Below are 21,062 nucleotides of genomic sequence, written 5' to 3'. Positions count from 1 at the left end.
CCTCTTCACAATGTTAAAAGGCAAAGACGCCACTTCACAGACTAAGCCATGTGTTTTCAATCGCCTCAAGCATGTGAAAGCTGGACAATGGACGATGAAGACCGAAAAGGACCCGATGCATTTGATCATGGTGTTGGCGAAGAACATGGAATGTATCGTGGACTGCCAGAAGAACGAACAAATCTGTCTCAGAAGAAGTACAGCCGGAATGCTCCTTAGAAGCAAGTATGGCAAGGCTTCGTCTCATGTACTTTGGACATGTTATCAGGAGGGACAAGTCCCTGGAGGAGGAGGACATCACGCTTGGTAAGGCAGAGGGTCAGCGAAAAGTGGAAGACCCTCAACAAGATGGAATGACACAGCGACTACAACAATGGACTCAAGCATAGCCACAATTGTGAGGATGGCACAGGATACCAGGCAGTGTTTTCTTTCTGCTGACTCACTGTGAGTCAGAACTGATTCCATGGAACCTAACAACACAATACACGGAAGTTTAAAGGAACCCTAGTGGGGCAACAGTGAAATGCTCAGCTACTAACCAAAAGGTCTGCTGTTTGAACCCACCAGTCACTCCTGACCTGGCAATCTGCTCCCATAAAGATTCACCGACCTTTTGGTTAGCAGCTGATCTCTTAACCACTGCACCATCAGGGCTCCCCCTAAAGATTACAGCCTTGGAAACTCTACGGAGCAGTTCACAGGGGTCGCTATGAGTCAGAATCAAATTGATGGCACACAACAACATGCAGTTAGTTTACTGGTTTCTTTGTACCCATCTCAATTTTAGCTTTTATACTTCCACATCTTGCCTGCACAGTCCCAAGCACATACAAGTATTCAATAACTGAGTAAGCCTGGTTGATTCCCAAAAAGGTAAGGGTGTTTTCTACCAGCAACGTTACCTGCAGAAGGAATGGTATCTCCTACAGAGCCAGGGTCTCGTTTTCGTTTCTTGGGTAGTTTTGTTTTACAAAGTTGCTCAAAATGAATCTGCATAGGACCATCCATGGTAAGGAAGTTACACTGTAACAGACCACTTAAGGTGGTAGCAGCCATTTCTCGAACCTGTGGAGATAATCGCTTCTGTCAGAGCTCCGAGCCTAAGCCTGGGGGTGGGTAACAGAAGGTGAGGGGAGGGTATGGGACCTGTGGGGGGAATAGTCCCTAAAACTGGTGTGCAAAATTGTGTGGTTTCTCCAAAGAGATTGAACCAGATTCTCAAAAGGTCTGTGGGCTCGAAATAGATAAAAGCCACTGCATTAGGGTTACAGAAAGTAAACACTTAACTATTTTATGCAAAACTGTATTTCTCTATAAATTATCTCCCACTGCTGACAGTTCTCCTCATCAGGGTTGTACTGGATCCTGGCATCGATTTCCTGGACTCTGTCTCTCCTCTCTAGAAACCGTTGCTGCTGCTGTTTTGTTAAAAATACAGGAAAATCCAATTCTACACTGGCACCCACCACAGCAATTTCAGTCTGTTTACCTCACCATATTAGGCCCTAGATGGAGCCACTTATGCTAAGCTCCAGGTCAGCAAACTGAAACCTAACTAGTTTTTATTTCCTGTAAATGCCTGGCCTTCATAGGCGCTGACTCTTCCCCAAAACAGAAACCTAAGCCAGCCAATCAGGAGTTGTCCGCTCACTTTAACCTAGTTCAAAATTTCCCCTTGATCCAAGGAAGGAAGGCAAACGCCCTGCAGCCCATCGGAAATTTGCCCGGAACAGCTTCCTTGTTCCTGTGTGCCCGTGACTGCAAAACCCTTTGGCTATGAACCACTCTCTGAAACTCATCTGACTTCCAGATGAGATGTCCCCCAATTGATGAATTGAAAAATAAAGCTTATGAGCTCATACAAATTGAATAATTATGGAAATTTTAATTTTTAACAGATCTACATCCAATCTTCTCATGAATTTCATAGACTGTTGTGAGAACTACAAATACAGTTTATACAAGTTCTGTGTGAAGAGTGTATAACAGTCGATTTCTAATTAGAACAAGAACTCAAGTGTTAGAAAGACCAAAAAATAAAGAGCGGTAAAAAGTTCTCATATAAATCACAAAAAATTCCCATTCAACATTCATAAAGGTATGCAATAATAATTTGAAAAAACACTTGACTTTTCTGCTCTGTGTTCCTTCAAAAGGTTTTTTCCTAAGGTTTTCATCATTTCAGTAGATAGTCTGTGTACTTGGTTACAGCATTTTCTCCGCTACTTTCATCACACTGTTAGATAGAAAATACATCATAAAATGTTTTACCACTTCACCCTTGGCTGCACTATTTCCTACAAAGCTCAATGACATACCACCATGTACTTTTACAGTCAACTACTGATTAGACAACTTTACACTTTTCACTGTTACACTCCAAAATATTCTTAGTTCTTGTAACTTTTTTCCCTATTGCAAAGCATTTTCTTACGAGAGTCCAAAAACTGGGATTAGTAAATTTGAAGGTGTGAGTAATTCTACTGTTCACTTTATAGTTAGCAGGTTTTTTTTTCCAAGAGAGAGTACTAACTAATTCTGACAGAAAACTAAATATGGAGTACTAGTTGCACTGCAGGAAATCAGGATTGGGGTATCGAGACTACTCACACAGGGCTGCTGTAAAATGAAAAGTTACTTTTAGTAATTTACACTTTAAGAGACTCCACCACATCATATCAGTGTGCAAATATTGTGCTGCTTTCTTTACTGAATTTCCATTTGTTGTAACTTAAATTTTACCTCTAGTTGTTCATCCTCCAAAAGAGTTATAACCAGCCACCTGATATCTTTAACCGCATCTTCGTTGTTCAGGAAAATAAAGAGGTTATAGAACACCATGGTCTGGAGGTAGGTCAGTACCGTGTATCTGGCGTGCCAAGAACTGCTTCTTGCTGTCTGTGAATGAGAAACAAGAAGGATGAAAACAGTGCTGACAAGAACATGGTGAGGGGACAATAACATTACAAATAATGTAATATTCTAATTTAACTCTACATCCACAGGTATAGTTATGGCAAGCCTGCATCATATTTCCTTCATATAAAATGTGGCACGAGTGATATCAGGTAAAGCTATTCAGAATGTATAAATGGGTGAGAGTGAAGGGAAGGGAACAATTTTAGAGGAGCCCTGGTGGCACAGTAGTTAAGAGCTCAGCTGCTAACCAAGAAGTCAGTGGTTTGAATCCACCAGGTGCTCCTTGGAAGCCCTATGGGGCAGTTCTATTCTCAGATCACTAGGAGTCAGAATCAACTTGATGGCAATGAAAACCAGAACTACTCATTGTTAATGACTACATAATTTTAATAGCATTATGTCTGTTTTGCTTTAGGCAGGTAAATTTGACTTTCATCATTAACCCACTGGTATCTCATTAAAACCAGTCCTATCCCATCTCAGTAATTCCTCCAAGGGCTGCATATTATTTGGCTGTTGCCAGCAGCTGGTAGGGTTCTGAACGCAAACAAGTTTGAGAACTACTAACTTTTACCAGAAGAAAATAATTTTGGACTGTTAAAAAATACTTTTTCAGTGGTGCCCAGACTTAATCTGATTACGACTGACAGCCACGGAACATGCCCGTTTTTCTATTACACAACTCGTGGAAATACAAATAAAGCAGGGCACACCATCTCCTACAGCACAGTCACTGGAGGTCTCTCTGCACCAACCAGGGAATAGAAGGGAGCTGACAAAGGGAAGAGAGTGACGGGAAATCCCTGTGCCCTCCCCTCCCAAGCACTTTGTATCCAAGGAGGTTCAGTAATTAGCTCTTCGCATGCAGAGAGCACCCTGGGCTTCAGTGCCTTGCCGAGGTCAAGGAAGTCAGTGGCAGAGTCAGGTACAGAATCTAGATCTATTTCTTTGGTCAACACATAAGTCTTCTCTCTCATACCAAAAAAAAAAATTCAAGAACAAAAAAACCAAGGTGCTGTGCGCACTGCGGTTGGCTTTGTGAAAGTTTTAGAACGGTAAACCAAAACTCTCACCAAGAGACCTAAGTGTTTTAGAGTCATGCCTTACTTGTTTTAGCACCTGAAGTACCAAAGGCACTTGATGAGGGTAAAGCAACCCCTGAGACATGAGGGACAGACACAACTTTGCATCTCTTTTCAGCTCATCATAGTTGTTGTCATTTTCCACCGGGGCAATCTAGAAAGCAAGAAAATGAACCAAAGACACACACTGAAAAATAACTGCCACCAAGTATAAAAGGCAAAAAAAATAATCTGGAAAAAAAATCACTTTTTTCCTTTTAACAGCTTTGCGAAAAATTTCAGACACAAGATAGCAGTATAATAATGGCAATGGCACAACGAGCCCCCATGAATCAATCACCTCTTCGGCAATGAGAAACTCATGGATAATCTTCATTTTGCCCTACTGACCCTCCCTCTCCCAACTGAATTACTGGAGCAAGCCCCAGACAGGTTTTATACAGAAACATCTCAGTACGTATCTAAAAGATATGGGTTCTTAAGAAAACCATTAATGACATCACCACACATAATTCACAGCAGCTTTAAATATAAAATATTCGGTAAGTTCTCAAACTTTCTCATACATGTTTTATTATAACCGGTTTTGTGAAATCAGATTCAACACAATGACCACACATTGCATTTGGATGATACGTCTCTGAAGTCTCTTATCCTATAAATTCTTCCCACCCTCTTTGAAAATTCCTTGTCCCCTCCCCCACCCCTTTTTTTTAATTGGGGGAGGGGGGACCAAAGTCCTTTGTTTTGTGTTTCCTCCACTGTGGACTTCCCTGGCAGCGTCCCTGTGGCGTCATTACCAACTTCCTGAGTCCCAGTATTGCTTGGAAATTGGCCAGTTGGATCTAGAGGTTTGAATTATTCAAGTTTGATTTTTGGGGAACAACACGTGTGGTAGTGTGATACCCGGTTTTCACCTTCTATGACGATCCATCATAACAACAGAGGTTTGCAAAATAACGGTAGTCATTCCTTCCGTGTTAGTGACAGGAGCGCTTACATACAGAAAAGCTTTCTCTCATTAACTATCTAGATAGCCTATCCTCCAAAAGTGAACAATCAAGTTTAATTTTTTGAAATATCATTATGAACCAATGAATTTCATCAAATTTGGTGGCTTTAATTCATTACAGTTAACTCTTTTTACTGCTGGTCAAATTCCTTCGTTGCCTAATAAGGGCCCCCGCCAACTGGCTTCTGAGTCCTTTAACGTGACCCAGGAGCCTCTGGCAGCTTCTGTGGTTTCTGGTTTATCCTGCACATTCCTTGCTCGGAACTTGGAATTAACAATTTCTCCAAGGAGCCCTGGTCCGTCCAGTGGGATGGTTAAGTGGTTCAGGGTTTTTTTGGTGGACAAAACTAGAATATAAGCATATTTTCTAAAAAGAAATACATCATGAGATCATACTGACATTTTTAATTCAAATTTAGGAGTACTGAGATTTAATCGCTTAGGTTCGTATGTTACCTCGTTTCTTATGCTAAACATCTTAGTTACTATTAACAGTATTTGTTTTTTATTATACAATATACACAATAGCGTCAAACCGACATAATGACCAAGAATACACCCTGGACAGCATGAATGATTTTATGTGTTTTTAAGTCACTGCTCTGGGTATTCATCCCATCAACTAGATACACCCTAGAGTTCATTTACTTCATTTTGCTTTGTTTGTATTTTTTAGGGATTTCTTCCCATTTAATTTTGTTTTCCCATTATGTGAAATAGTTTTATGGTTCCCAAGACAAATCTACAGTACAAGATACAGTTAGGTAATCCACCTGCTAACCAAAAGGCCGGCGGTTTGACTCCACCAGCCGCTTCCTGGAAACCCTACAGGGCAGTTCCACTCTGTCCGGCAGGGTTGCTACGTGTTGGAACCGAATCAGCAGCAACGGGCTTGGTTTTTGGTAATCTTGTCCCTCAAGTAAAGTATCCTCTAGAGAATTTCAGATGCAGTGTCCTGTTTCTTTCTGAATATATACGCACGTCACACACACGCATCTCTTCCCTCCTGTGATCCCAATCCTTATTTAATAAATGGTAGCATGACAGCCACAGTTCTCTCCAATTTCTTTTTTCACCTAAGAATGTATCTTGAAGGTCATGCCGTATTAACACATGTAAGATGTGGCAACAATTATTTAGCCAGAGCCCCTCCAGATCCAATCAATACTTGAATCATTTCTAGGCTTCTGCTTTTGAAATAGTGTTAAAATTAACAGCTTAGTGCACAGTCACTTCATATTTTTGCCAGTGTCTCTCTGGGATAGAAGGGTGGAAAAAAGACTGCTGTCAAAAAGCCAATGCATATAATTTTAGACACTGCCACCTGCCTGTCTGTATCGCACACTTCTGGATATCCTTACCATTTAATGTATGATGTCGAACATTTGGATTTTTGCCAGTAGAATAAATAGGTTAAAAAAAAAAGTTACCTCAGTATAGTTTTAATTTGCAAAAATAAATTATTTTTTGCCAAAATACCAAGGGTCTTATCAACTTAGGTGAACTATTCAAACGCGTTTTAGTAGCAAATCCTTTGAAAATTACCAGTAGAGTTCTCTCTTTGACATTTCCCAAAGACAAATCATGCGGGAGTAAATCAAAATTTTAGCGTATCATGAACAATAATAAGGACCCTCATTTCTTAAATGATAATAACTGTACTGACCAGTAACTGTCAAGCAGTGGTGATGTTTTTGTCAAGCCTTCCAAATGTGCAGTAAGACCACACTGTCTTCCTAATCCCAGCCAACAAGACCATGATCGCAAGCTACCAAGCTGGATGAGCCAGTCTGTGACTTTAGTTTTACGAGACTAATAAAACTTCACTCATTCTCTGACTCAATGAATCGTTAAAATACCACTTCATGTTAGGCCTTCCATTCAATAAAATTTAAATGTTAGTACAGGATCACCACAGACAAATTACAGAATTCTGCAGGTATTTGTCAGAACCAATTTGAGAGCTGTCTAACATCGTAAAATAAACACATATACTGAATATTTTGATCTCAAGGTTTATCATACACTGAGGAAAAAAGTCAGAAATGGCTATATTCAAAAATTCATTGTGGCTTTTCTTTTAGGGATCAATATTTTCTCTCCTCAGAAATAAGCTACCAGTGAAACAATATTCTGCCTGTCAGATTTTCACCTATTAAACTCCTCTCACCGGTGGATTCTTCCGTGATTATTGTACTTCAGTCAAAATTCAAACAGTGTCTTCAACCCTGTCAGTCGTCGGACAACAGAAATTCTTTCTGAAGGTCAGAAGAGGATGCATTTTTATTTTCAGCCATAACCTTACCTTAAAAAATAAAGGTAAAAGCTGGAGCTGCTCCGTGACTGCTGTGGAGAAGGCCCTTCCTGCGCTCGCCATCAGCCACTTCAATACTGTTGGGAAACAAGCACAGAATACAAGTCACACTCACCTTCTACACTGTAGCAGCAGAAGGACGACGAAGCCGCTTATACCTACCTAGAGCCTGTGAAAAACCTGGACACACAAGTGCAAAGGACAATAAAGATAAATGTCAGTTTTCAAGTGAGTTTCTACTCATCTTAGACACTCACTAGTTTTTAGGAGTTTGATGCCCTGAGTTCGTTCATCTTCTTCACCGATTCCGTTCTCTTCCATAACGTGGTTCTGAATTTCTTCATCCACATCCATGAGGGGTTTCAGTTTCTCTAGGATTCGAGCAGTAAACTCAGGGACACGGGGGGATGTTGTTGGTGCAGTGTTTGGCAAAGAAACATCTATCATGAATATGTAGGTCAGCACACTGTAAAATAAAATACGTAAGAGTAAGAATAGATCCTACATTATAAATATAACTAAGGTTCAAAAATGGTGGCCCAACCAAGGTAAAATTTTCCAAGACAATCCCTAGAGAGGGCCTTAGATTGTGCCTATGTATAAAAACAAGAAGCCTCATATTTTGAAGTATTAAGAACTAGGATCTGGGGACTGCCCACTCTATGGCTGGTGAGCATGCTGATGTCCTAGTCCATGTTTACTGTCTTATCTGATTTCCCACAATACAAAACGTTACAAAGAGTATACCATGAAGCTCAATGACAACATAACCAATATGTATTATGTCAGATAAAAAATTAAAAAAAAATTGAGGTATATCGGACTGCAGAGAAAATACTACCTACCTCCCTATTCTTTCCCTGACGTTTTTGTAAACTTGGGTGAGTTTGGGTTCCAAGTATTTCAGTAGTCTGTGCAATAGTTCAGGCACTCTCCATTCCTGCTGGGCAAGGCCACCTTGTAGAACGTAAAGTCGGCTAAAATCAAAGTGTAAGAATGTTGTGTTAGAGCTTCTTCTGTGATTACAAATCGAAAGTATAGACTAACGATGTCTCAATTTCACTTCAATTTTTTTCATTTTCTCACCTAACAAATAATAAAGTAACCACAATTCGAAACATCTTCATGAAGCTTTTTTTTTAAACATTGTTTTTTCTGTATTTCCATTTCATCCCCATGACTATGCAGTCAAAAGAAAGAGTGACTTCAGAACACTCACTGAGTTAGTTTTTGAGCATCAGATTTCAGACTTCTCCCCAATTAACAAAGTACTTCTTCTTCTTGTTAACAGGGTTAACCAGATTTCTTTCTATTGTCCACTGACTCTCTCTCCAGCTCCTCGTGCCACACCAAGCACAGCTGTCCTTAAAAGGATTACTCTCTCATTTCTATCTTTCTTGATAAGGAAGAGAGAAAAACGGTAACACCTGATGAAGAAGTATCATCGGAGCAGAGGAGGCTGAATCTAACTTCTGTCTGAATTGCTGGAGTTGCCTCCATTTCTCCTACTTATTCCCAAATGAGAAATAACTCTACTAGTAAAACGTTTTGTGGCGAGCTGGACTGTCATCTCCCAGATGACAGTAATTACTTCACTGAGCCTTAGGAGTGCAGACAGTTCACTTCCACTTATAGGTTTTCTTTTTAGTTACCATGCATCTACGAAGGATCCTCCTTCACCACTCAGCGGTGACTCCAGCAGCAGCTCGAAAAGCCAGTGAAGTTTACGAGGATCTCTGCTTTCCTGGGACGAAATATAAAGTGACAATTAAACAGGGACAGGACCTACAATTATGTAAATAAACTACATCCAATTGTTTTAGATGGATTAAAACTACATATAATTTAAATGCAGAGTGGTAAAAATACCAAAATAAAACTGATAGGTGAGTCAGAATCAAAATGTAACACCAGAGTACATGTTAGAAAGATTAGCAGTGTTAAAATTTTCTTAGCTACTGGCACATCCGGTGTCAGAAATGACAACTATAACCTTGTGTCACCTGGCTTTTACTATCCGTGAGTTACATTTCCAGATAGATGATTTGACTTTTATTTAATAAAAGAAAGCATTGCCACAGCACAGAAGGTATAATAATGACGTAAATTTCTTGCTCAAGGCTTCTCCAATCATGTAAGATTGAACAAAATTTCAAGAATCCAGCAGCTTAGCGAGATTTCATACACTCTGAGACAGGGTAGGACAGAGTTTGAACAGAAGAGATGGACACACAGTAAAGAGGAGGACTTACACAGGACGTTGCTATGCAAGTCCCCCAGTCGTTGTAAGTTTCTACCGTAATGTTGGATAACGCTGTTCTAAGCAGAGGGCACAGCAGCTCCCAAAGTTTCTCCACCTACTCAGAACAAAATACACAGGCAGAAGTTAGTAACACTTAAACTTCGTTTCTTCAAAACTCTCTTTTCCTGGAACACACGCATATAAACTGATACTTCGTCTAAATTATTTCTTAGAGCACCCCAATAATCCGAGACGGTAACCTCACTGTATCATCATCATGTAGACCCAGATCTAATTTAGTCATCTGCTTGAGGTACAACAAGTCTTAGATTACTATACCAAAGCCCAAACTCACTGCCAGTGAGTTGATTCTGACTCACAGTGAACCTACAGGATGGAGCAGAACTGCCCCATAGGATTTCCAAAGCTGTAAATCTTTATGGGAATAGATTGCCCCATCTTTCTCCTGCGGAGCGGCTGGTAGATTCAAACAGCCAACCTTCTGGTTAACAGCCAACTGCGTAACCACTATGCCACCACGGCTCCTCAAATTACCATAAACAGCCTTTAAGGTGTTCAGCTGTACAGAGGCTGTGAATATATTTCTGTTGGTGCTTCTCACAATTTAATGAAAATACAAATCACTTTGGGATCTTGATAAAACACAGATTCTGATTCATTAGCTCAAGCTGGGGCTTGAGATCCTGCTTTTAATAAGCTCCCAATGATGCCATTTGCTGCTGGCCTAGGGACTACGTTTTGGTCAACAGGACACACACTGGACAAACGGGGAGAGAAGGCTTGGGATAAAACTGCCAGTGAAGGCACCAGGCACCGATTAAAAAAAAATGCCGTCTCTCAAATACCTTATAAGGAAAGATGAGTCCTAGAAGACAGGTAAGCCAACAATGGCTCTAGGAATGACAGCGACAAGATGACAAGGATATGTGTGACATGTGCCATTAAAACAGTTTCATAAAAGGCAACATCGTAAACTAAACTAATAAATGCTTTCACGTAATAGGTGACTTAAGTATGTATAACTACATCAATACAGTAAAAATTTACAGACTTCTTGAAAGTATAATGAAACTGGCCAAAAACAATACTTTGTTTCCTTCTGGTGGACTCCCTTCTATTCAAGCATTCCTGATGTTTTACTAGATTATATTCAGGCTGGTACATTTTGCTAGCAAGCTAACCTTGTTGAATAGAAACCCTCACCAATTATGAAAGATGACAAAACCATGAACATAACTTCAGGAGTCAAAAAGAGACAGTTCTGCAATATTAGCTGGAGACATTACTGCACCACTTTCAATACTGGACAGAACATCTAGAAAGAAGATCAACAAGGAAACACAGAACCTGAATGACACTGTAAATGACAAGACCTAACAGACATTATAGAACACTCCGCCCACAACAGCAGAATACAGGCTATTCGCCAGTGCAGCTGGATCATTCCCCAGGATACAGCATATGTTAGGTCACAAAACAGTCTCGATAAATTCAGGATGATTGTAATCATACAAAAACTCTTCTCTGAACACATGAGATGAACCCAGAAATTAGTAACAGAAGGAAAACCACAAATTTTTCAAACACGTGAAATTAAACAACACACTATTAAAAAATCACAAAGGAAATGAGAAAAGGCTTAGAGACGACGAAGGTGAAAATACAACATAGCAAAGCTTAGGGGACGCGGTGAAGGCAATGCACAGCTCTGAACATTTATATTAAAAAAGAAGATCCCAAATCAATGACCTAAAACTTTACACCTTTGAGTAACTAGGAAAAGAAGAACAAGCTCTGTCCAAAGCTACCAGAAGAAAGTAAATGATAAAGATTAGAGCAGAGATAAAGGAAATAGAGAACAGCAAAACGGCAAAGAGAACCAATGACACCAAGAGGTCATTTTCTGAAAAGCTCAACAGACACACCTTCAGCTAGATCGACAAGGTGAAAAGAGAGAAGATGCAAATAACCAAAATGAGAAACCAAAGTGGGGGCATTATTACCGACCCTATAAAAATAAAAAGGATTCTAAGAGAACACTATGAACACCAGTACACCAACTTGATGAAACAGACAAATTCCTAGAAACACACAACCTAAATTAACTCAGGAAGAAACTGAATATCTCAGCACACCTAAGGAAACACACAACCTAAATTAACTCAGGAAGAAACTGAGCATCTCAGCACACCTAAAGAAACACACAACCTAAATTAACTCAGGAAGAAACTGAGCATCTCAGCACACCTAAAGAAACACACAACCTAAATTAACTCAGGAAGAAACTGAGCATCTCAGCACACCTAAAGAAACACACAACCTAAATTAACTCAGGAAGAAACTGAACATCTCAGCACACCTAAAGAAACACACAACCTAAACTAACTCAGGAAGAAACTGAGCATCTCAGCACACCTAAAGAAACACACAACCTAAATTAACTCAGGAAGAAACTGAGCATCTCAGCACACCTAAAGAAACACACAACCTAAATTAACTCAGGAAGAAACTGAGCATCTCAGCACACCTAAAGAAACACACAACCTAAATTAACTCAGGAAGAAACTGAGCATCTCAGCACACCTAAAGAAACACACAACCTAAATTAACTCAGGAAGAAACTGAGCATCTCAGCACACCTAAAGAAACACACAACCTAAATTAACTCAGGAAGAAACTGAGCATCTCAGCACACCTAAGGCAAAGGAAGAGACTGGCTCAGAATGAAAAACCACCTACGCCAAAGAAAAATCTAGGACCAGATGGCTTCACCAGTGAATTTTACCAGTCAATTAAAGAATTAACACCAGACCTTCTCAAACTCTCCCAGAAATTAGAAGAGAACAGTTCCTAACTCATTCTATGAGGCCAGAATTATCCTCACACTAAAACCGGATAAACACACCAAAGGTAAAGAAACTACAGGCCAATATCCCTCCTGAAAATAGATGCAAAAGTCCTCAACAAAATACTAGCAAACCAAATCCAACAGCATATTATAAATATTAAATGACCAAGTGGAATTTATGCCAGGAACGCAAGGGTGGTTCAACATAGGAAAACCAAGGTAATACAGCGTATCAGTAAAGAGAAGGGAAAGAACCCCACGCTCATCTCAAATGACGCACAAAATGCATTTGACAAAATGTAACACCCTTTCATGATAAAAACACAGAGCAAACTAGGACTAGAATGGAAATTTCTCAACAGGATAAAAGGCATTTAGGAAAAACCCACAACCAACATCATAATCAATGGTGGAAGACTGAAAGCTTTCCCACTAACATCAAGAACAAGACAAGGATGTCCACTTTCACCACAGCTATTCTACACTGTGGCGTAGGGGTTAAGAGCTATGGCTGCTAACCAAAAGGTCGGCAGTTCAAATCCACCAGGCACTCCTTGGAAACCCTAAGGGGCAGTTCTACTCTGTCCTACAGGGTTTACTATGAGTCGGAATCGACTCGACGACAATGGGTTTGGTTTGGTTTTTTTTATTCTGCATTGCACTGGAAATTCTAAGCAAAGCAATTAGGTAAGAAATAAAAGGCATCAAAACAGAAAAGAAGAGGTAAAACCTCTATTTGAAGATGATACATTCTATATATAGAAAATCCCAACGTATCCATAAGATAGCTACTAGAGCTAATAAAAGCTGAGTTGCAGGGTTCAAGAACACACAAAAATCAGTTGTTTCTATACATCAGCAATGAACAATCTGAAAAAAAAAAAAAAAAAAAAGTCCATTTACAATATATCTCAAAGAATAAAGTAACCAGGGAGGAGAAAGACTTGTACACTGCAAATTGTAAAATTTTGCTAAAATAAATTTAAAAGGCCGAAATAAATGGAAAGACATCCCATGTTCATGGTTTGAAAGACTTAATATCATTAAGATGTTAATATTACCCAAAGAAATTTACAGATTCAATGGCATTCCCATCAAAAATCCAATAGCCTTTTTTTGTTGTTGTTTATTATTTCCTCCAATGTTTTTTATTTTTATTGTGCTTTAAGTGAAAGTTTACAAACCAACAGCCATTTTTTTGCAGAAATGGAAAAGCCAATGCTCGAGTTCATGTGGAACTGTAAGGGGCCCGAATAGCCAAAGCAATCTTGAAAAAAGAAATTAAGTAGGAAGACTCACAGTTCCCAATTTCAAAACATACCAGGAAGATAACAATAATCAAAACACGTAGTGGACAAAAATTAACCTAAAATGAATCAATGACCTAAATTTAAAAAGCTAAAACCATAAAATTCTCAGAAGAAAACACGGAGTAAAAGCTTCAAGACCTTGTTTTTGGAAACTGATTTTTAGACATGACACTAAAAGCACAAGCAAGACGAGCAACAACAAAAACAGATAAACTGGACTTCATCACTATCAACGCTTTCGTGCATCAAAGGACATTATCAACAAAGTAAAAAGACAACTTAGGGAACGGGAGAAAGTATTTGGAAATGATGTATCTGATAAGGACTTAAAATTCAGAATATATAAAGAACTCCTAAAACTCAATAACAAAAAGACAAACAAACCAAATAAAAAAATGGGCACAGGACTTAACAGACCTCTCCAGAAAAGATACACCAATAGCCAAGAAGAACATGAAAAGACGATCAACATCACCAGTCATTAGGGAAATGCAAATCAAAACCAAAATAAGATACCACTTTACTCCGACTAGGATTAATTACCAGCAGAAAAACACAGAACCACAAAGTGTTGTCGAAGACCTGAAGAGACTGAAACCCTTGTGCACTGCCCGTGGGAATGTAAAAACAGTGCAGCTACTGTGGGAAAGAGTTCTGTGGTTCCCTGAAAAGTTAAACACGAAATTACCACATGACCAAGCAATTCCACTCCTAGGTATATACCCAAAAAACTTGAAAACAGAGATCCAAACGGATACTTGCACACCAACGCTCTTTGCAGCATGGGTCACAATAGCTGGAAGATGGAAGCGCAACCTAAGTGTCCAACAGATGAACGCGTAATCAGAATGTAGCCTTTACATACAATGGAGTATTACTGAGCCATAGCCTTGAAAACGTCAGGCTGATTGAAATAAGTGAGACATGAAAGGAAAACTATCTGTATCATTCCACTTATACGAAATACCCAGAATATGCAAATACACAAAATCCAAAGTTTATCTGTGGCTGCCAGGGACTAGAAGAGAGGGCTATGGGTAGTTATTTGCTTAGGGGTACCACATTCTATTCCGGATAATGACAAACTTGCAACGGTGGTAATGGCTGTACAACACGGTGAACGTAATTAACGTCACTGAATTGTATACTTAAAAATGGTTACTTTATTTTTGTTTATATGTATCTATGAGCTCTGGTTGCACGGTGGTTAAAGCGCTCAGCTGCTAATCGAAAGGCTGGTGGTTTGAACCCACCATTTTGCCTCTGTAAAGATTTACAGCCTTGGAAACCCTACGAGGCAGTTCTACCCTGTCCTGTGAGGTCATTAAGAGTTGGGATTGACTCAGTGGCAGCGGGCTGGGTTTATTTATTCACAAACACACACATTTCACCACAATAAAATGAAAAAAAAAAAAAAAAACAACTACTACTCAAATGCAGTATATACTTATTTGACAAATTTTATGGAACTGAACATTTCATACTCTAGGTATGAGCACCTGATGTGTTGGAAAATGCGACATGAATAGATTATGCAGTTTTATTACCTTCTCAAATGTCCAATGCTTAGAGCCTCTGATTAAACCAGCTATAACTTCTGCAACACATCGCTGAGTGCTTTCGTGTGAATCTGCAACCAGGCGTTCTAGATGGGGCTTCAGAACCGGCAGAAAGGCATCATCAAAGTTCCTGAACAGACCCTACGGAATCCAAGGAAAGAAAGCTCTCCAGTACTCAAGTGAGTGTCATCTCAGTTACACTATGCTTACGATTTTCTGCATTACTACTGTGCTTAACACCTCACATCTTCCCCGCTTTTTGCTTTAAGATTGTCTAAGTTAAAATGATAAAAATACTGTCACTCTACAATTTTTCTGACCTCAAGAACATCGCAGTTTAAACAAGCAAATGAATGCCAACTGCACCTAGTATTTGTGGTTTGTTCCTTCTGGTGCTAATCACAAACATGCAGATAAACACTAAATAGCTTGTCTGGAGACCTGGGCCTTGAAACCAGATCAATGTGACTGACAGTCACTGCAAAGCCTTTGCAGCTAAACTCAAACTTCGATCAAATACTTTGAAACTTATGAACCGACAAACTACACAGTCACTAAGCCTTATGAGGAAGGTATATAATTCTCAACAACATAAAATAAATTATGTATCTAAAAAGATGATATATAAATAACAAAGTTACCTTAAAGAGGCAAAAACGTCGGGGATTAAATTTATCTTTTCCTTTTCTGTCTTCTAAAGATAGAAAATTAATTAGCTGTTCAACAAATTTAGGATCAGAAAAATGATCAAATATAATCTGTTCTGCCTATAAAGTTAGAAAAAAAAAAGAAGAACATTCAGCATTTAAAATCTATTTAAAAACATGATTTTGAAAATGTTAAAATTCAATCCTAAAATCTTGGTAGCCACTGGCAGGCTGAATTTTTGTTCTAATGAATTTTCAGTTCCCATAAAGGCTATAATGCTTTCTAGAATCAAAATACTGTCTCGACTAGAAGTGCTAAATTTTAAACAACAAGAGTAGCTACAAGTTTTCCCGCCGATCTTCAAGTCTGGACCCCGTTTCGAATCCCGCGAATTAAAATCAACAAATGTTCTGCCTGGGAAAGGGAGGGTTAATGCTATGTGTCACCTTCTGTGCAATTGAGGAAAATCGCCCACACTGTAACCCAAACCCTAACACACCATATTCATATTTATAAAACACCAGAAGTTAAAAGGTAACCTTGGTTCAGAATCAGAAAATAAAGTCTACAACACCATTAACTTGTGGAATATATGAACTTAAAAGCCCTTAATTAACCTTCAAAGTGAAGAACAATTAAGATCTATGAAGACTCTGGAGTTTCCACTTAAATCTACAAATATTTACTTACTGAGTGCCTGTTACTGGCTTGCGATAAAAAAGCAAAGTAAGACGCACTGAACAAGGGTAGCCAAGGGTTTACATGTGGGGAAAATGCAGTCTTACCTCTGTCATATCCTCTCTGCTTCTGCCAAGCTTAGGCTGCTCTTCCACACCAGCATAAACAACCAGGTTCCTACACAGTAAGAGTATATTTGTAAAAAGCACAGTAAAAATAATAGGGTCTTACAGAAAGCATAAGCAGGTACTTTTTAGGAACTTTTGCTAAGTCTGGGGACACAAGTACATCAGTAACAGTCTCAGTCTTAAAAGCTATCAGGTCACTGTAACCTATGACAGATCAGCAGAGTCACCAATGAGACAAGCCAGCAATTCTCTAGGCTAGTTTAGGCGTGGGTACTATTCACAGTACGAGTATAATTTAGAGCAGCTATTAACAACCTCCTTGGAACCCTGCTGATGCAGTGGTTAAGAGTTCGGCTGCTAACCAAAGGGTTGGCAGTTTGAATCCACCAGCCGCTCCTTGGAAACCCTATGGGGCAGTTCTACCTGTCTTACAGGGTTGCTGAGTCGGAATCAACTTGACAGCAATGGTTTTATTAACAACCTCCTTAGCCCTATAATAGTGGGATTAAGGAAGTGGGTTCCAGAAGAAAGACAAGGAAAGAGGCAGGAACAAGGCACGGCATTGGCTGGAGGAAAATGAAAAGGGAGGAAGAAAGAAGCGAAAAAAGAGTGCGTGTGTCTTCAGTAGCAAAACATCTCTAACTGCCTCATGTCTCTGAACTTCCCCCAAAATCGAAAAATGATAAAATATAGATGGGCTGTTTATATAATAAAGTGCACACTAAGCGACAACTTACCGTGGCCAGGCGTAGTACCCCCAGTGAGTCTTTTCTACAAAGCAACTTGACTCCCATTCGTTTTTCGTTCTCGGCACACTTCTGCTATCATATTGCAACCAGTGATTATCAGGCCTGTCACCAGCGAGAATTTGTGTTGGTTTGGGATAGCCACCTACAGAAAGGAAAATCACATTGGATGACTTTAGAACTGCTCATGCAACCATTATTCTCAACTTTCAACCAATAATACCAGGCTAACTTTGTTTCCATAAGACAATCTATTAAAATTTCCTTGAGACAAAAGCCACATATACAGAATAATTCAGGGAGCATGTCAAACCAGAGAGGAAAAGATAGATTAGGCTTGGAATATTTATTTGGGGAGAGAAAAATCAAGTTTGATCTTTACTTCATACATTCTACCAAAAACTGCACAAAGAGTTTCCACCTATCCTTTACCAAGATATCCCAAACTTCCTGCCTCTCCCTCTCTCTACACACATATACACGTGTATTTTTTGGAACCATGTGAGTAAACATAAATATTCCCAATTTCAGTGTATATTTCCTGTAAACAAGAACATTCTCTAAATCAAAATTCTCAAAAAAAAAAAAAAAATTACCTCAACAATGGATTTTATTACAATGTTCTCCATTATTCCACTAACGTCCCTTTATCACAAAAGAAAAAAACTTCAAACCATTTTTTCCAGGTCTACAATCCAACCCAGATCAAGTTGTGCACTTAGCTGTGCGTCTTTAATCTCCTTTAACCTGGGACAGTTTCTCAGGCTTTGTCTTCCAAGACCTTGACGTCGTGAAGACTACAGGCCATTTATTGTTCTTTGATTTTGGTGTGTATGGTCTTTCTTCATGATTAGATTCAGGTTATGGGCTTTTGTCAGTAACAGAGAAGTGCTGTCACGCCCTTCTTGGTATGCCCTACCAGGAGGTGCACAATATTGGTTTGTCCGTTACTCAGAGTGCTGCCTTTGGTCACTTGATGGAGGTGACTGTCTGCCAGGTTTCTCTGCTGTAAAGCTACTCTTGTTCCCTTTTGTGTCTGTTCAGCAGCTTATGAAAACGTATGTTTTGAAACTATATAAACATCCTGCCTCTCATTTCTTGTTTTAGCATCAGTGAATTTTTTCTGAAGCAATTATTATGGTGGTTCCCAAATGATAATTTCCTAATTCCATCATTTCATTTATTAGTTGTCACTCTAAAAAGAAAGCTTTTCTTTGCCCCCATGTTAACTTAGTCATTTACATCAATATGGGGTGATCACTACTTCTTATTTTAACCTAATGGTTATAATCTATCACTATCAGTATTTATTTTGATATGCAAACTGATAGTGGAGAGTTGTTTTGAGGGGTCTCTTCTGTCCTTTCACACGTTCCCATCATTTCTAGAGCACTGCCTTACTTTCTGGCTCAAAGTGTTCCTGCCTTTCCCAACCACAGCTCTGAAATCAGTTCCTTCCAAAAAGCCCTCGTTCCTTTTAGTGGAGATTGGTGGTTAGAAAACAAGATCTAGGTACTAGGTGTAAGATAAAAATTTTGAATGTAAAAGTTAACCATAAATGTATAAAGAAAATCATTAGTGAATCTTCTTAAAATACCAGAGAGAGGAATACTTTTCCATGCATGCTATGAGACCTACAAGTGCCCACCATCACCCCCATTTTTTTTTTTTGCTACGTAAGTTAATTTTTTGATGAACACGCACACACAAAGTCAGGACAAGCAGGGTAAAAAAGTAACATGTCCCACATATATGAGTAATATAACCATATGTATCATAAATATATGAAGAGCCCTTATGACCAAATACTGAGACCAAAAACCTGAAATTAAGAACAAGAGGACACTACTCATGGGGGGGAAAAAAGAGTTTAACAACCACACCAGTGACATCCTTTCTGACTTAGCACACAGGCAAATATTATCTGTGTAGAAAATTCACACTGAGGCTCACTGCAGCCCGTACTACCCACGACACACAACCAGCGACTGAAGGACGTAGTAACGGTGTTTACACACGGAGACCGGGCAGAGCGGAGAGGGACTAGGGCTTTTACTCCATGCGCTGCTTTTAGATTTTTTTTTATTACAGAGCAACTGTTCGCTCCTGAAATAATGTTCCCGTTGTACTTAAAAATAATTCAGATACGACCTATAACAGACTACCTAGACTACGTGAAATACAGGCTGTTTTCTTTGTGCCTTGCTTAATATTAAAAGTTAGTATTATTTTTATAATATTGGACCGCAAATATATTTCAAGTGAGGATAAAGGGAAGATTACCAGTAGGGAGGACGGTAAACAACGCCTTCCCCAGATGTAGTTAACACTATTTTTACAGCGTCGCAAAGTAAAGATGGGGTGCGCGTGGCCATCCCCTCTGTGTGGAAAAAGAACGGAAGATAGCTGTTTGAGTGCCCCCGAAGTTAGCAGAGAGGTAGACTTTGGCAGTAGAAAAAATTAAAACAATAATTCACTTTTTCTCTCTAAAATCATATTTTATTACTTTTTTATGATTATAATAGTTACATAAGATTACTACCCAAAAGGTTCTGATAATACAATAAGGTATAAAGAAAATTAACCCTGTCCGTAATCCCACCACCCAGAGAGAATCACCTACCCTACTGATAAATTACTGGTCATAGCATTTTAAGTATTTGAAACACTGATAAACAACATAATTTCCAGAGTGTGAGATAAACAATATAAAGTCAATGACATGTATGCCCAGAGTGTGCAAAATGGACAGATACTCATAAAAATACACTGATTCTCTGTATCTTCATAATCAATATATTTTTGTGAATGCTATCTATCAGTAGCCAACTGTCCCTCTTCATAACAGTGTCTCATACTTTGATTAATATCCACAGAACAACAGTTGAGACCCAGAGCCACTGTGCTGTAGAAGCAGGTAACATGTATTCCCTGAAGTCTTCTGTAAGCCAAACAAGAGTTTAGCTTAATTAATAAAGAATGTCTGCCTTGAGCACTTGTGCTCTTTTAGAATCTGTCTATATCGGATCAAACTGACAAGAGCAACTCAAAAGATGAGACAGGAACTTTAGGGGGCAGTGAGTTTACGTTAACGGAGGAGGAACAGCTAAGCAGAGGAGGGTGAGAATGGCTGCACAACTTGAGGAATGTCATCAATGGTACTGAACTGTACACACAGAGGCTGCTGAATTGGGGTATGTTTTGCTGTGAATACTCTCAACAAAATTAATTAAAAAAAAACACAGTAATTTATACAGTTCAAATTACGAAAACTTTCTCAGTTTTAATAAGGATTATTGCTTTTGGTAGTACTTACTGATTTCATAGGGGTTGACAGTCAGCTTTTTGTGGGTTCGTTTTAGCTGCTTAAGAATACCAGCAACAGCTGAGATAGCCATCTAGAAAACAGATAAGGTACACGTATCGAAGTTTTAAAATGTGTTAAATAGCTGCCTTACTCACAAAAGAAGTTGGTCTGCTTTTTTCAAACCAGAAATGCCTCACCCCCCGCACAGCTGGGAGTGCTCAATCTAACATGAAATGAGTCACTCA

The 21,062-nt window shown here is 39.1% G+C and overlaps 1 protein-coding gene across 2 annotated transcripts in view; it reads right to left on the bottom strand.

Annotated features, from left to right (window-relative positions):
- Nucleotides 1-21,062, bottom strand: part of PSME4 (proteasome activator subunit 4) — a 95,930-nt gene that overhangs the window by 5,631 nt on the left and 69,237 nt on the right. For both annotated transcript variants that reach the window (XM_049870141.1, XM_049870142.1), the window contains exons 32-44: nucleotides 20,827-20,908; nucleotides 17,502-17,655; nucleotides 16,744-16,813; nucleotides 15,952-16,077; nucleotides 15,299-15,451; nucleotides 9,583-9,687; nucleotides 8,983-9,074; nucleotides 8,176-8,307; nucleotides 7,588-7,796; nucleotides 7,322-7,407; nucleotides 4,030-4,158; nucleotides 2,746-2,901; nucleotides 906-1,068 (exon numbers count right to left, since the gene is read on the bottom strand). In XM_049870141.1, coding sequence (XP_049726098.1) covers nucleotides 906-1,068; nucleotides 2,746-2,901; nucleotides 4,030-4,158; nucleotides 7,322-7,407; nucleotides 7,588-7,796; nucleotides 8,176-8,307; nucleotides 8,983-9,074; nucleotides 9,583-9,687; nucleotides 15,299-15,451; nucleotides 15,952-16,077; nucleotides 16,744-16,813; nucleotides 17,502-17,655; nucleotides 20,827-20,908 — 1,657 coding nt within the window. The remainder of the gene's footprint in view (nucleotides 1-905; nucleotides 1,069-2,745; nucleotides 2,902-4,029; nucleotides 4,159-7,321; nucleotides 7,408-7,587; nucleotides 7,797-8,175; nucleotides 8,308-8,982; nucleotides 9,075-9,582; nucleotides 9,688-15,298; nucleotides 15,452-15,951; nucleotides 16,078-16,743; nucleotides 16,814-17,501; nucleotides 17,656-20,826; nucleotides 20,909-21,062) is intronic.

This window comes from Elephas maximus, chromosome 26 (genome assembly GCF_024166365.1).
Source record: "Elephas maximus indicus isolate mEleMax1 chromosome 26, mEleMax1 primary haplotype, whole genome shotgun sequence".
Classification (NCBI taxonomy): domain Eukaryota; kingdom Metazoa; phylum Chordata; class Mammalia; order Proboscidea; family Elephantidae; genus Elephas; species Elephas maximus.
The sequence above is the reverse complement of the archived record's forward strand: the minus strand, read 5'-3'. Positions and strand labels throughout refer to the sequence as shown.